The sequence below is a fragment of the Kogia breviceps genome, chromosome 5, assembly GCF_026419965.1.
Source record: "Kogia breviceps isolate mKogBre1 chromosome 5, mKogBre1 haplotype 1, whole genome shotgun sequence".
Lineage (NCBI taxonomy): Eukaryota > Metazoa > Chordata > Mammalia > Artiodactyla > Physeteridae > Kogia > Kogia breviceps.
In genome coordinates, this window is record NC_081314.1 from 75896422 (window position 1) to 75910876 (window position 14455).

General features: G+C 51.5%; 1 protein-coding gene and 1 long non-coding RNA gene across 3 annotated transcripts; one reads left to right on the forward strand and one right to left on the reverse strand.

Moving 5' to 3' along the window:
- Positions 1-4523: 4523 nt before the first annotated feature.
- Positions 4524-8355, reverse strand: LOC131757097 (uncharacterized). The gene is made up of 3 exons (XR_009335805.2): positions 8260-8355; positions 5742-5818; positions 4524-4602 (listed from the first exon to the last, which is right to left on the reverse strand). It is a non-coding gene; the product is annotated as an uncharacterized lncRNA (long non-coding RNA).
- A 2491-nt stretch (positions 8356-10846) lies between these two features.
- HES1 (hes family bHLH transcription factor 1) lies at positions 10847-13489 on the forward strand. Of its 2 annotated transcripts, none has more exons than XM_059064048.2 (4): positions 10847-11200; positions 11335-11430; positions 11675-11762; positions 12425-13489. In XM_059064048.2, the coding sequence occupies exons 1-4, from the start codon at positions 11093-11095 to the stop codon at positions 12973-12975; spliced, it is 843 nt and encodes a 280-aa protein (XP_058920031.1). In that variant the 5' UTR covers positions 10847-11092; the 3' UTR covers positions 12976-13489. The 2 variants fall into 2 exon arrangements, with proteins under 2 accessions (XP_058920031.1, XP_066890349.1); XM_067034248.1 differs by having other exon boundaries at positions 10848-11200; positions 11675-11843; positions 12425-13355.
- The last annotated feature ends 966 nt before the right edge of the window (positions 13490-14455 follow it).

Consider the following 14455-nt stretch of genomic DNA (forward strand, 5'->3'; position numbering starts at 1 on the left):
ATCCATTTCTTTGAGAATATTAACATCTGAATATTTTTTAAATGAATGAGTGTCTATCTTGTATGCCAGATATAAATATAAACATATATATGGCATATATATAGCAATATGATAAAAGCATCGGAGAACTTATATTGTATTTACAATATGCCAGGCACTGTTCTAAACATACTCCATATATCAGTCCTCCTAACAATCCTATAAGGTAAGTACTATGAATTTCTCCCCATCTAACAGACAAGTAAAGTGAGGTACAGAATAGTCATGTCACATAGCTAGAAAGTGAATAAGCTGGAACGTGAACCCAGGCAGTCAGGCTCCAGAACCTTTGCTTTTTAGCCACCCTGAACATATATAGAGATATGCACTCAACATTCCTAACAAATAATCACCGGGTCAGTCAAATCTCAGCTGTAAAACATTGAGGAAGGTGCTATTTAAATATAAGAGGCCATTTCACCTCGACTTTACAGCCCCCTTTATCAATAATACTCAGCATCGTAAAACAACAGGTGTGTTGGGGTACTCCATAAAAACAGGTGTTTTTGTGTGCTGTATTAACACTTTTTTAACCCAGTGTGTCTGGGCGTGATTCCTACATATTCTTGGTTACACACAATCTTCCACGAGGGGCTGACACGCATAGGGAGAGTGAGGGTAGGAGAAGAGGTGAGCAGTGGTCCTTCCTGGGGACCAGGTGTAGGCTTCTGAACCTCCCGGTGACTGCCCACCAAACTCACCTTTCCCAGGTATCCTCCTTTTTTTCTTTCCCAGTTTTCCAGCAGGACCAGTGATCTCTCCCGTGGCCTTTTTCCTTTCCATCTGCTGCCCAGTGGTGGAACCTGCCTGCTTACATCTTACTTATTAACTATACGTAGATATGGCAGACTGCGATTACAGTAGAATTGTTTGGGAGCTCAGTATCTCGCTCCTTCCCACGTACCTTACCCTGGGAATTGCTTTGTACTTTCGTATTGCCGTGTGCTGGTGTGTCTTTAATAACCATCAATAAAGATAGGCCTGGGAAAACACAGCCATAGACTCCTCTCAATTCTCCTGATTGCAACAGAGGAGAGATGTCTGCAGGGGTGTCCCTGCTGCCCAGAGGTGCTTACTCGGAGTCGTCAAAGTAAACCCACTCCTTGGACTCAGCAACCAAGGAAAATTTAGAAAAGTACCCTGACCCTCTCAGGGGTCCATTGAATTGCCAGTAAAACATTTTTTTAAGTCGAAGTTCACTCGTGCATTTATTGTCCAAATATTTGGGGGTGCCGGCTCTGAGAAAGATATTATAACAGGCACCGTAAGGAGTTTTTTTGCTTCTTTATCAGAGAAGCAATAGAGATGAAGAATGTGGAGAGTAAAGGGGCAATTTTTTATAATATAAACCTGGGATGTCGCCCCTCTGCACAGATGGATAGCATTTGAATAGCAGGAAAGGATGGAAGTAACTGTCAAAATAGACATGTAGTTTTGCCCTCCACATAGTAGGTGCTCGCAAATAGTCATTGACCTGAATTAAGTTAAACAGGCGATTGGAGATTGGACGGCTTTCACCCCTGACAGGATTGTCTGGCTACCATCCACACAGGTTCTCTCCATACAAAGAAGACAAGCTGCGACTCCACCCTCTGTCCAGATGACATGGAGCTCTAGACCAAGTCCAGGTCTGTCCCAGGGGCCGGGACTTTGAGCGTAAGTGAGGAGGGTGTAGAGGGTTGAATAGCCGCCCCCCAGGACAGGGAGCTCAAATACTTGAACGTGAGTACCAGGTCCCTCTGTGACTGTGGGAGCCTGGTGAGATAAAGGCCACAGATGGATCCGTGGATGAGACCCGCATAGCTTGGCAACCTGCTCCAGGAGACAGCCAATGCTCAGGGACTTTATCAAGAGAGCTCCATCGGTCAGGCAGGAGGTGCCGCCCCACACAGCCTCCAGGCTCCTCTCCGATTTCAGTCAAGGGGCCTGTAGAAGCCCAGCCCTGCAAAAGGAGCTTCCTCTCCCCTACTTTCCAGAGTAGAGGCGGAGTTGGGCTGAGGTGACCCAGAATGCACTGCAATATGTGGGCAGTTGCCCACACGGTCAGGGAGGTGGAGCTGAACTCTGGGGTCCTCGGTTCTTCCCCTGGCACTAGAAGAATTTGATGTGCTTGCCTTCCCCTCTGCTCTGAGTCACCCTGCCGCCTCTTCTCCAGGACGACCACCCTCAGACCGGCTACAGAGCAGGATGCAGTCTCCATACTGCCCCCATTCCCTGCCATCACCCCAAACAATCCCACCGCTTTTTCCAGTCTGTGGGCTCTTGTGTTATGCCTATAGCAATACAAAAGCATAGAACAAAAAACTAGTGAGGAAAAGTGATACCGGTTCCAGAGTTCTACAAGGGCCCTCAGTCACAGACCCGGTCTCCCTTCCTGAGATTTTCCAGGAAGCCTCTCAGAAGGTACCAGATGCTAAACTAAGCAGCTCAACCTCAGCCCAGGGAAAACTATGGTCATCACCTTTCCACGTCCTTTCAGCAACCTGCTCAGTCATCTTCTTGCTAAGTGGGATTCCTTCCCCTCACCTTCTCCACCCTGGCTTCCTGCCACAAGAAAGTACCCTTCCTCCTTGCTCCCCACCCAAGATGTGTCCTCCGGGTTACTGATACTCTCTAACAAATTGACAGTCATCTCCCTTCTTCCCTCGGTTCCAGTTTCTTGACATCTTATTCTTGCCGGTGGCTGAGAAAGGAAAGTTTGTTCTCTCCTGGCCTCTAAGCTCCCTGCCCTGTTTCTCTAGAGGTACAACTTTCCAGGAAGCTTGTCTATCCTATATCCTGTGCCCTCAACAGCCCATAGTCTCCTGAACTAATCACTTGAATCCTCTCTCTCCCCATCCCTGGGCCTTCCACCATGTCTTTCTAGGCTAGGTTATAAGGCTATATATGAGGACAAAATGCTGTAATGAACTATAAAGTGACTTGTCCACTGTCAAATACTACAAGGCAAGAAGACAGGTACCCTCCAACTCTGTGGAAGAGACCAGAAGCTCCTGAAATGCTAGAACCCACCAGGGTCTTAAGTGGCAGTTGTGGCAGCTGCCCGGACTGTCTTTTCTTGTTCCCTAAGCCTGATACATAAAAGGAAAATGTGTATCTCACATGCAAATACCATCTCTCTACCACTTGGAAAAATTCATTCTTTGTCTCACCTCTCCCTCTTACTATTCTGTGTGGCCCCTGCGAGCAGCTTCCTGCCTCCTGGAACTCAGAAATCAAGATCTCTTCTTTTCCAGAGGTCACAGGGTGGTGAGCAAATTCTAGAGGGAATCATGGTGCAGCAAGCCTGGCATTTAACCACACTGTGTGCTGGGCATACTCTGTCACACCACCACACTCACCTACCAGCAGGTAGCTCTGGTTCTCAACCAGAAGATCCATCTTTGGTGGTTATGTTAGTCACTTGCTGTACATGATATTTCAAAACATTCTTCTCATACAGATACAGAGGGGTGGGTTTCTGGACTGGTGGGTAGGAAACTCGAGCCTAATTCTGGCCTTCTCTTCCCTCTCTGGGGAGGCTGTTAAACCTTAGTCCAGTCACTTCTTCCTAGGCTCAATTTTCCTATGCATTCAACGAACAGACCCATTAAGCCACCTGTTAGTTCTCTTACTTTGCCTCCCCTACCCCTTTCCTATAAGCTGAGGAAAATAAGCAAGGGTAACAATGACAGCGACTTTGATTTAAAATATGCCTTCTACATTCATCCCATATCACTTTCTGGCCCTAAGTTTTATCCAAATGATTCTCTTGGTTAGTTGCATTGTTTTTGTTTTTGAGTTTTTGAGAAACTTGATCTGATGTCACAATTTGAGCAGCTATCAGCAAGCCCAGCAAACCCATGTCCTGGGTTAAGGGGCTTAAGCCCCTTAAAGGGTCTAAGACTTCACCCCACCTTCCTGAGTCTTCCAGAGGCCCCTACAGGCACCAGCCCCGGTGCAGTTCTGAGCCTTTCACACACAAGGGTGCAAGTCAGCAACCGTGCAATCCCTCAGAAATGCCCGCCTTCATCCCTGGGCTTGCAGGCTTGCCTCACTGCAGCCCTGCTCAGAGAGTAAAAGGTTAGTTGAGAGCACATTTAGAGCCTGCCCGCCATGGCTGCTGTGGCCAAATGTGGGAGTTCAGCTGTCCCCGGTGCCCTGCCCCCGCCCCATGGGAAAGGCTTTCCTGGCAACCATCCTCTTTTGGGGCCCATTAGAAAAGTGCACATTCCCTTGGTCCCACTGGCTGTGGTCAAGTTTTCCAAAGGGCTGGGGGGAAGCAGAAAGCATTACACCCTGCTATGAGCCAATGCTGAAAAGTTTCTGTTTTTCCACCTTCACCGGCGATTTGCAGTTCGAGGTCCCAGCTTGGCTAGAAACCAACCAGGCAGTTTTGTTTAGAAGTAGCAACTTATTTTTATCAAAGATGGAATGCAGAGTTGTGGTCGTTTCGAATGCCACTGCATGGCAACCAGGACTCTTGCTGCAAGCATTCCTGAATTCTCTTCTGTGGGTAGACACTTGCCTTTCTCGCCTATCCCTTTCTCCATCCAAATGCTGGGTGCAGAGCCGCTCAAGTGCCTCAAAATTAAGGAAAAAAAAGTTCTGGAAATTCAAAGTATCTTTATTAAAGTGTCTATTTAATTTAATTAAATTAATTTATTTAAAGTGTCTTTTTTTTTTTTTTTGCAGTACGTGGGCCTCTCACTGTTGTGGCCTCTCCCGTCGTGGAGCACAGGCTCCGGACGCACAGGCTCAGCGGCCATGGCTCACGGGCCCAGCCGCTCCACGGCATGTGGGATTTTCCCGGACCGGGCCACGAACCTGCATCCCCTGCATCGGCAGGTGGACTCTCAACCACTGCGCCACCAGGGAAGCCCTGAAGTGTCTATTTTAAATCCAAGTTCTGGCAGTGATCACAACTCTATAAACCCATTCTCAGTTTCCCAAAGCCCACAGCACTGTGGCGTGATGGAAAGGGCTTCGAGCTGGCTTCTGGCCCCCACTCTGGCCCTCTGTTGTTTGAGCCACTCCCTGGCCCTCTCTGGGCCTTAGAGTACCCACTTCTAATCGGGGATTGCCTGGACCACCTTCCTCAACCTTTCTGGGTCAAAAAAGCTTTGAGATTCTGCTAAAAGCTGTGGACCCTCTCCTTGCGGGGGCGGGGAATGATGCATTTGTTCATTCATTCAAAAAGTATTTATTAAGCTCCTGCTAAATATGCATGGAGAGACATAATTTTGAATTCCATTTCAGGGGGTTCCCTGGGGGTGCATCCGTGAACCTTAAGGTCAGAAATCCCTGTCGTGAGTTCTGCTGTGATGAGCATATATGGACTCATCTAGAAGGACCACAATAATGATTTTAGTAAAGGATCGCAAAACTACCAGTCAGGCAGATACCAGAAGACAAAGGCAGCAAGGCAGTCACTACATCATGCAGGTGATGCCTGGCTTCCCTCGCCTTCTCTGTGCCCCCAGCCAGCACACGCGAGGGCAAACACGCGTGCACACCGTGGCAGGAATGTGCTGTTTCTGGGCACTTGTACTGTGGGGACCTGGCTGCAGCCCTACAGAGACAAACATCTCTTCTATCCTGGGCTTTATTTTTCTCACGGTCTCTGAAAGGGCTGCGATCAGGTGATAGGTGTGGGACTGCTCCCTGTACAGGTGCGGAGCAGGTATGGAGGGGAGGGGAAAATCCGCCCAGTGTGTACTCACTCAAAGCTCTTTCAATAGCCCTCCCAGGATAGCTCTTGGCAGGGCAGCTACCACGTCCCTGGCAGGCTGCAGGGAATCTGAGTGTGAGAAAGTCAGTCAAGCGGAGGAAAAGGGGAGGAAAAAAAAAGCTTCAAGTCCTCAGGCAAAATACCTTTTTTCTTCTTCTCTCACTCTTTCTCCTTTCTTTAGCTTTAAACCAAACCCACAAACCATTCCGATACCCAGGGACAAAGGAGAGTCTCACTAGAGATGCGGTTATTTGTTTTATGGTTTAAAGCAAACAGGTGATGCAATAAGATGGAGAAAAATCACCCTTCATGGGGCAGAAAGGGGGAAGGAGACAAACACAGCAGCCCCTGATTGTATTTATTGGGCATGATACAGTGGGAAAGATTCCTGGTGTTTTGCTGGTCTCACATGGGGATCAAAGAAATGACCTCCACTGATGAACAGGGTTCAGTTTTCTCTGTACTTTGGGGGGAGGGGCGGAGGGGATGAGGAAGATGGAAAAAAAAAAAGGCTGTTTCTCTCTAAGAAGAGCTTTCCAAATCCAAAAGGCTTTTGAGTTTAGGAGCTTAGTTACCCATTTGAGAAGGTGTGGAGAGTGTCCCGTTGGTTAGTACTATTTTCACTGCCCAGGATAAGGATGCTGAAAAATAGCATCTGAGCACATTTGCAAAGAAAGTTTCTACTTGAATGGTTGGGATGGAGGGCTGACAATTTCATGGCTTGTTTTTTTGTTTGTTTATTTGGTCCTGAAACAAATTCATGGCAAAATTTTGACCGGCTCTGTCTATCTGAAAATGTGTGTGTGTGTGTGTGTGTGTGTGTGTGTGTGTGTGTGTTTAAATTATTTGCTCATTCTACCAGCCTAAGCACTCCTAAAGTGGCAGTAAACGAGTTGTTGATTAACTATTTGGCCAATGAGGCTGTTTTAGGCACTGCAGTGAGACCATAACTTGACTATGTTCAACATTCTCCACGCACCTTCAGGGTGCCAAATCCTCAGGAGATGACAGAATCAGGGGGAAAAAAAAAGGCTCTTAGGCTAGAAGCGACAGGGGGTGGCATGCCCTGCTAGTTAATTAGGGCCCAAGAGCAGACAGCAGTCAATGTCATAGCAGAGTTTAATAGAGGAAGTCACTGGCTCTCATAGATTTGGGGGTAACCTGGAAAGGGTTAACAATCTTCCCTGGGAAGACTTTCATTCCTTGGAAGAATCTGGGTCAGAGTATTTATGCAGTTTTTAAAGTCAGATGCTGAGCAGAAGCCTTTTAAGAAGCTTGCAAAGTCTGCACAGCAGAAAGCAGGGTAACTTCATAGTCTCATCACCTTTCACCAAGAGGATGTCAAACACACAGGGAAACTCCACTTTTTTCAAAAGCAACAGACAATTTTCTGTCATCACCACTTTTCCATCTGTTTAAAATAAGAAGGAAAAGTCCTTCCCCACTGGCCCAGGTTGCAGGTCAACAAAGGAGGCATTGTTCATCATTTCTTCAGAACATGATAGGGCACAGCCCACTCCTCAGTGTGTAAAGAAAACACACAAAAAAATCCCAGAGAGTAGCCTGAGGGGCAAGAGTGAGTAAACTCGGGCCTACAATGAGGTACAGGTTTGGCTGCAGACTTGAGGGCTGTCTTGGAAGATGGAAATGAGGCTTGGAAGGTAAATTCGGTCCCAGTCACAAGGATTCCTTGGTTGGAGTCCAGGTTGTGGGGGAACATTGCAGTAAAGGGTAGGCAAGTTTCTGCAGAACTTGGATCATTGGACAATGTGCAGTCAACGCCCAGGTGAGCTAGTTCTAGGCAGGTGCTTCCGGGTGAGTGTCAGTCTACACCTGTCATCTAGGAACCTCCTTTACTGGTTTGAACCTCCTAACTGGGCCCTCTGCCTCTGAACCTTGCAAACCACTCTCCACGTTTTCCCAGAGCCATCTTTCTAAAGGAGAACTTTGATGTCCCTTCTCTGCTCGAGAGCATTTCATAGCTCTCCACTGTCTAAAGAGAAATCCAAAGTCATTTAGCAAGATGTTTAGGGGCCTTAAGTCTCCTCCTCCTCCTCCAGTGCCTCTTACACTCCTGGCTGTCACACACCCTAGGCTCCAGACCATGTTCCCTGAATAAACACCTCAAGTTCCAAAGTCTAGGCATTCAGTGTCATGGGTACTGCCATCCTCCCCAGCCCTATGACTCACCACATTTCCAATGCCCCAATCCTACCTATTTTTCAATATACAAAGCACAGGACACCTCCTCGAGGAATTTTTTCCAGGATACCCCAATTTATGAGTAATTCAATTATCCTAAAACTTCATAGCATTTTACTTCTATCTAGATATATAGCTGTCTCTCTTGAACCTAGGACCTACCAAAGGAGTATACGTGGAAATAGGCAGATATCAGATGCACTTAAAGAGTTCAGTGTCTCTCTGCCCTAGGCTTCCTGAGGGCAATAACTATTGTATTTATCCCTGTACCCCCCCCCCATACAGACCAGAAATAGTGTTGCCCATACCGGTGTGGTTCAGTGTTTCTTTTAGGTTCTCCTGATCTGATGGCTTGGGCCATCATCCAAGCCCTAAAAGAAAGGAATAATAGAGGAATGCTCGGTCGTCAATCAGAAAATCAGAGTCTGTCTGCCTCCAGAGTTGCAACTCCTTACAAGCTGCCATTCTATCTCTCGTGGTGGTAATCCCAGGGTTTTAAACACAGTGTCTGGCACAGAGCATGCGTTCCGTAATGAGAGGAGAGGGGCTTTGCCCAAGGTCACCTAGAGTGGGGAACCGCTGAATCTCATCCGGGACGAGATCTGGTGAAATCATTTACAACATTGCCTCAGTGGGGAGCTCAGAGGAAGGAAGGAATGAAGTGACTGAGAAATGTGTGCCAGGCCTCCGGTGGCCTCTAAGCCTAGGGAAGGGCTGGAAGGGCGGGGGGCGACATCAAACAAGACGCGCTAGGCTCCCGGGTTGCCCCGAGCCGCCCGAGCAGCGCCCCAAGCTCCCCGGCGGCGGGAAGGGCGGAAGGGGTGGGGGCGCAGGGCCCGGCGATCCGGGCAAGCGGGTAGGAGGGAGGGAGGCGGCGGCGGTGGCGGCCGGCCTGCCGGCCGGGACAGTACGCGTCGCCCGCCCTGCGCGGCAAATCCCCCAGGGAGGCCGCCGCCAGAGCCCTGGCGCTCCCGGCCCGGCGCCCGCCACGTGGCACCCGGCGGCGGCAGCGGCGGCTCCTCCCGGCGCGCCGCCCGGCCAACCGGCAGCACGCAGCCGCCTGCGCCGCCCGCCTCCTCCCGGCCGCCCGCCGGCGGCCTCCCGGGCGCAGCGAGGGGGAGCTGCCCGGCCGCCCTGGACCCGGGGAAAGGGCTGGCGGCGCGAAGCCGCTTTAACCGCAGCCGCCCAGCGGAGGCAGGAGGCTGACCCGGCCGCTTCCTAAGTGCGGTCAGGCATCTCGTGACCGCGGCGGGCGCCGGAGGCCCCGCGGTGGGAGGGAGGGCCGGGACTGGGAGCAAACAAGAAGGCCCCCCACCCCTCCCCCGGGCTGTTGCTAGTGAGGCTTTCGGCAGAGTTAAAACCTCAAGCCCGAAATCAGGGGTGGAGTGGGGCGTTGGAATAATTCCCCACTCTCCACCCCAGGGCGTGCGCTCCCCGCCCGGAAGGGCTGACCTTGGCCCGGCGGAGTTGTGGGGGGTGGGGGGTGGGGGGTGGTAAGCTCCGGGGCTCGGCTCCCGCCGCCCCCTCGGATTCCTGGCCCGGCGGGGGCCAGAGGAGGGGGGCCCGGACACACTCACACACACACACACACACACCCCACACGCAGCGCGCGCCAATGAGCCCCGGCCAAGGCGCAGGGGGCGGGGTTTTCCCAGGCTCGAGCACAGCAGCTGCTATTTACCTTCTTGGCTTCTCCCGGGGACCAGGAACCAGCCCCCGCGCTCCGCCGCCCGCCGCAGCCCCCCGCCTCCCTGCCCCCGGGGCGCGCGCACACACACTCACACACGCACGCACACACACATCCTCCCGGCCGGGCCGCAGCCGCGGCGGCAATAAAACATCCTGGCACGTGCTTCGGCTCCTGGCGCGCCCTTGCCGGCCGGCTGATGTCAAACTGCAGCTCGGCTGGTGTAGCTCTTAAAGGGCCCGCGCGCGCCGGGTGCTGAGGCTGCCCCGGCCGCCCGCGGGGCGAGAAGGAGGGAGAGGCTGCCGCTCCGCTCGCCACCTCAACATGCAGCAGAATCGAGAGCCGGCGGGTGGAAAGGGAAAGGGTGGCGAGGACGCGCGCGCGTCCCTGAGGCATTGCCATCAAAGCCCCCCTTGTTCATCTTTCATTTGAAATTCCATTTCCTTTCGGCTCAGTTGGAAATTATTCTGATTGTTTCCTGGGTAAGAGCGGGGTCCAAGGCCCCAACTCCAGAAGAGAAATGAAGGCCGGGCCGGGGTGGGCGCGTGGGGGGTGAGGGCGGGGATCAAAAACCACCTTGCTATGAAAAACCTGCACATGTAAGATGGAGGCACTTTTTCTGCATGCAAGAAGGAATTTTTTTGGTCCGTTTTCTGCATGGTCGACTTTCACCCCTCTACTCCCCCGAATGTGCGGAGTCTGAGCGGGAAATCACTTGGATGTTTCCGTAACTCACGCCCTTACACAATTCCCCCCTTTTAACCACTGCAATTATAACCTTTTATCCTTGCCCTTCTAAACCTTTTAAAAAATATATTTCAAATGAACTTCTTATTAGCGTCAAAGCAGCTCTATTACACATGAACGGAAATAAGGAGCAAAGACCCTAGCTCCAAAAGAAATAAACTAGACTAGAGCAAACCCAATGCGGAAAAATCCTCTCTAAAGCAAAGCCCAGCAGGGAGAGTAGCGAAGGGTTAAAATCCTTTTGATTGACGTTGTAGCCTCTGGTGCCCCGGGCTCAGGCGCGCGCCATTGGCCGCCAGGCCTTGTGCCTGGCGGCCAATGGGGGGGCGCGGTCCACGAGCGGTGCCGCGTGTCTCCTCCTCCCATTGGCTGAAAGTTACTGTGGGAAAGAAAGTTTGGGAAGTTTCACACGAGCCGTTCGCGTGCAGTCCCAGATATATATAGAGGCCGCCAGGGCCTGGGGATCACACAGGATCCGGAGCTGGTGCTGATAACAGCGGAATCCCCCGTCTACCTCTCTCCTTGGTCCTGGAATTGCGCTACCGATCACCAAGTAGCCATAAGATATTGTAATAAACCCTCAGCACTTGCTCAGTAGTTTTGCGAAAGTCTCAAGTAGAAGGGACATAAACAAAACAATTTTTGTGTGTGTGAAGAACTCCAAAAATAAAATTCTCTAGGGATTTAAAAAAAACAAAAAAGAAAAAATGCCAGCTGATATAATGGAGAAAAATTCCTCGTCCCCGGTGGCTGCTACCCCAGCCAGTGTCAACACGACACCGGATAAACCAAAGACAGCATCTGAGCACAGAAAGGTAAGGGCAGTACCTGCATCTCTTGCAGCCCCAAGAGATTAAGACGGGGTTGGGGGCTCCTTTCCTCCTTAAAATCGAGGGGGTGAAATGGCAGGTCCCATGGGAACTCAGCTCTCCTTTTTTTTTCTTTACAGTCATCAAAGCCTATCATGGAGAAAAGACGAAGAGCAAGAATAAATGAAAGTCTGAGCCAGCTGAAAACACTGATTTTGGATGCTCTTAAGAAAGATGTAAGTGGGTAATTCTGCTTTTTTTAAATAAAAAAACCAAAATACTATTTATCAGGTATTAAGAGTGAAACCCCGTTGCCAGCGGGATCTTCTCCGCCTGCACTGCATTCTCTGAGGCGGTAGGGCTGAGCCCCTCTAGCCAGGGTCTAGGGATGTCGCCACCACGGCCGGGGGGGGGGACCCCCCCAGCACTCCGAGCCCGCTGGCGGGGCTCTCACTTTCCTCCCTTGCCTCTTCGGTGCAGAGCTCACGGCATTCTAAGCTGGAGAAGGCAGACATTCTGGAAATGACAGTGAAGCACCTCCGGAACCTGCAGCGGGCGCAGATGACGGGTGAGGGCGGCTCGCCGCGTCCTCCTCTGCGGGCGTCCCTCTCTCCCCGCGGTGATTTCTTCCAGACTTCCGCCAGTGGTTGTGAGAGGCATTCAGCTACATTTTACTGCCTTGGCTCACTCTTGCGTTCCCACGGTCTGGGGCTTATTTATAGCCACAACTCCAAGTTGTTACTGTTCCGGAAAGGGAGGGAGAGAGGTTGTAGCAACGAGGGCTGCGGGCGGCTTGGCAGCGGGGGAAGCGGGTGGGGGCGAAAGGACTTAGAACCGTGGCGGTTTTTAAGCTGCGTGGAGCCTGGGGTCTTCAGGTTTAACACTCCCTCCTCCCCCACTACAGAACGGGAAATACGGCTCGGATGGATGGTGGAGAAGGGGGGAAGGGCATTATCCAAGGTCACATCGCGCGAGGGTGGGGAGGAGGCAAATCTGAGGCTTGAGATCGGTTTAAATGGACCGACAGGGAACGGAGAGGGAGCGTCTCGGGTTCGGTCGCCAAGCTAGTGTGGAGAGGCGGATGGTTTTTCTAAACCCAGCCCGGTAGCCAAGAGGCAGTTCCGCGGGCGGGTGGTCAGGGAGGCGCGCCGCGGGGACCTCCCAGGGTGGAGGCGGCGGCTTCGGGGCCAGGGCTGTTCGGTGACCCGTCTGTCTCCTTCTGGCCCGCAGCCGCGCTAAGCACAGACCCGAGCGTGCTGGGGAAGTACCGCGCCGGCTTCAGCGAGTGCATGAACGAGGTGACCCGCTTCCTGTCCACGTGTGAGGGCGTTAACACCGAGGTGCGCACCCGACTCCTCGGCCACCTGGCCAACTGCATGACCCAGATCAACGCCATGACCTACCCAGGGCAGCCGCACCCCGCCTTACAGGCGCCGCCGCCACCCCCTCCGGGACCCGGAGGTCCGCAGCACGCGCCGTTCGCGCCGCCTCCGCCGCTCGTGCCCATCCCCGGGGGTGCGGCGCCCCCTCCCGGCGGCGCGCCCTGCAAGCTGGGCAGCCCGGCTGGAGAAGCGGCTAAGGTGTTCGGCGGCTTCCAGGTGGTGCCGGCTCCCGACGGCCAGTTTGCCTTCCTCATCCCCAACGGGGCCTTCGCTCACAGCGGCCCAGTCATCCCAGTCTACACCAGCAACAGCGGGACCTCCGTAGGCCCCAACGCGGTGTCGCCTTCCAGCGGCCCCTCGCTCACGGCGGACTCCATGTGGAGGCCGTGGCGGAACTGAGGGGCTCAGGCCACCCCTCCCCCTAAATTCCCCAACCCACCTCTCTTCCCTCCCTCGGGACACTAAACAGAAACTTGGAGGCTGGGAACGAAGGGAGGAGTTTTGTGATTAACTGGTTACTTTGTTTTTTTCAATTTCTAAAGTTACTTTTTTGTAGAGAGCTGTATTAAGTGACTGACCATGCACTATATTTGTATATATTTTATATGTTCATATTGGATTGCGCCTTTGTATTATAAAAATTCAGATGACATTTCGTTTTTTACACGAGATTTCTTTTTTATGTGATGCCAAAGATGTTTGAAAATGCTCTTAAAATATCTTCCTTTTGGGAAGTTTATTTGAGAAAATATAATAAAAGAAAAAGAGTGAATGCTGTTATGTCTTAGAACTGATTATTTCAGAATATGTAAAAAAGGTCTCAGCAGAATTTGTTACATGTAATCTGAGAATTCAGGAATTGGCTCTTTTGTTATTAAAAGAACATTCAAAAAACTCTGTCCAACCTTCTACCAACCCTCCTTGAACTGAATTCCATTTAATTTGTGAGAACCCATCTGATATGGCTTCCCTGATCAATTTGTGGTCAATCTCTTAAAGGATTTCAAAAACTTTTCTAGTTGCAATTGGGTAGTTCATTCAGTCCAGGCTCTCATACTGGCTCCTTCTGAGGAGGGTGGAACAGGGCTGAATTCATGAAGTTCATCAATCCAGTACTATTGCCCACTGCACATTAACGGGTGGCTCCTGCACCATTACTGCCCTGGGGTAGCTCACCAACATCCAAGTAAAAACAGTCTTCATAGCTGCAGCCTCCAGCCTTCAAGTGTTGCAGTCTTCCTTTAATTAGTCCTTAGGTGCAGCTAGACATTTTCTGTACCAGCATCTAAAAGTTTGAAATGCCTCTCTGCACCCTCTTCAAGCAAGCTGAGAAGGTCAACAGATTCCTTCTGCCAAGGAACAGCTAGTTAGACTCCCAAGTGGAGCCCGAGTCCAGATGATTAACACCAGACATATGTTTTTGATAAGTTTCTGTGCTTGGCTCTAATAGAGAAAGCATGTGGGGGCCTTGCTGGCAAGCACACAGGCCATCTTCCCCTTTTAATACAAACAGCAAGCGACCCCTTTGCTTGGTCATGCCCCATTTCCAGGCAAGATGTGGGCTCCAGATAGAAGCAAAAGGGTTGTCTCCGGTTTCAGCTCACATAACCCTCCTTAACAAGTCCTAACTCAAAGCGGACAGCTTTAAACTGTGCCAGGATCTGCAGGGAATTTCTTCCAAATCCCATCACAAAGGCTTGTCAGATTTTGTCAGATTTGGCCAGGTGTTTGACTGCATCCAGGTGTTGGGGAAATGAAAACCACGGGCCCTGCGAGACCAGACACATCAGCGGCGCTGTGGGTCTGGCGGACGCGCCTTCCTCCCCCACCGACGGCCAGTCGTCCTCCCTGCCCGGCCCCTCCCGCCAGCCTCCTCTCA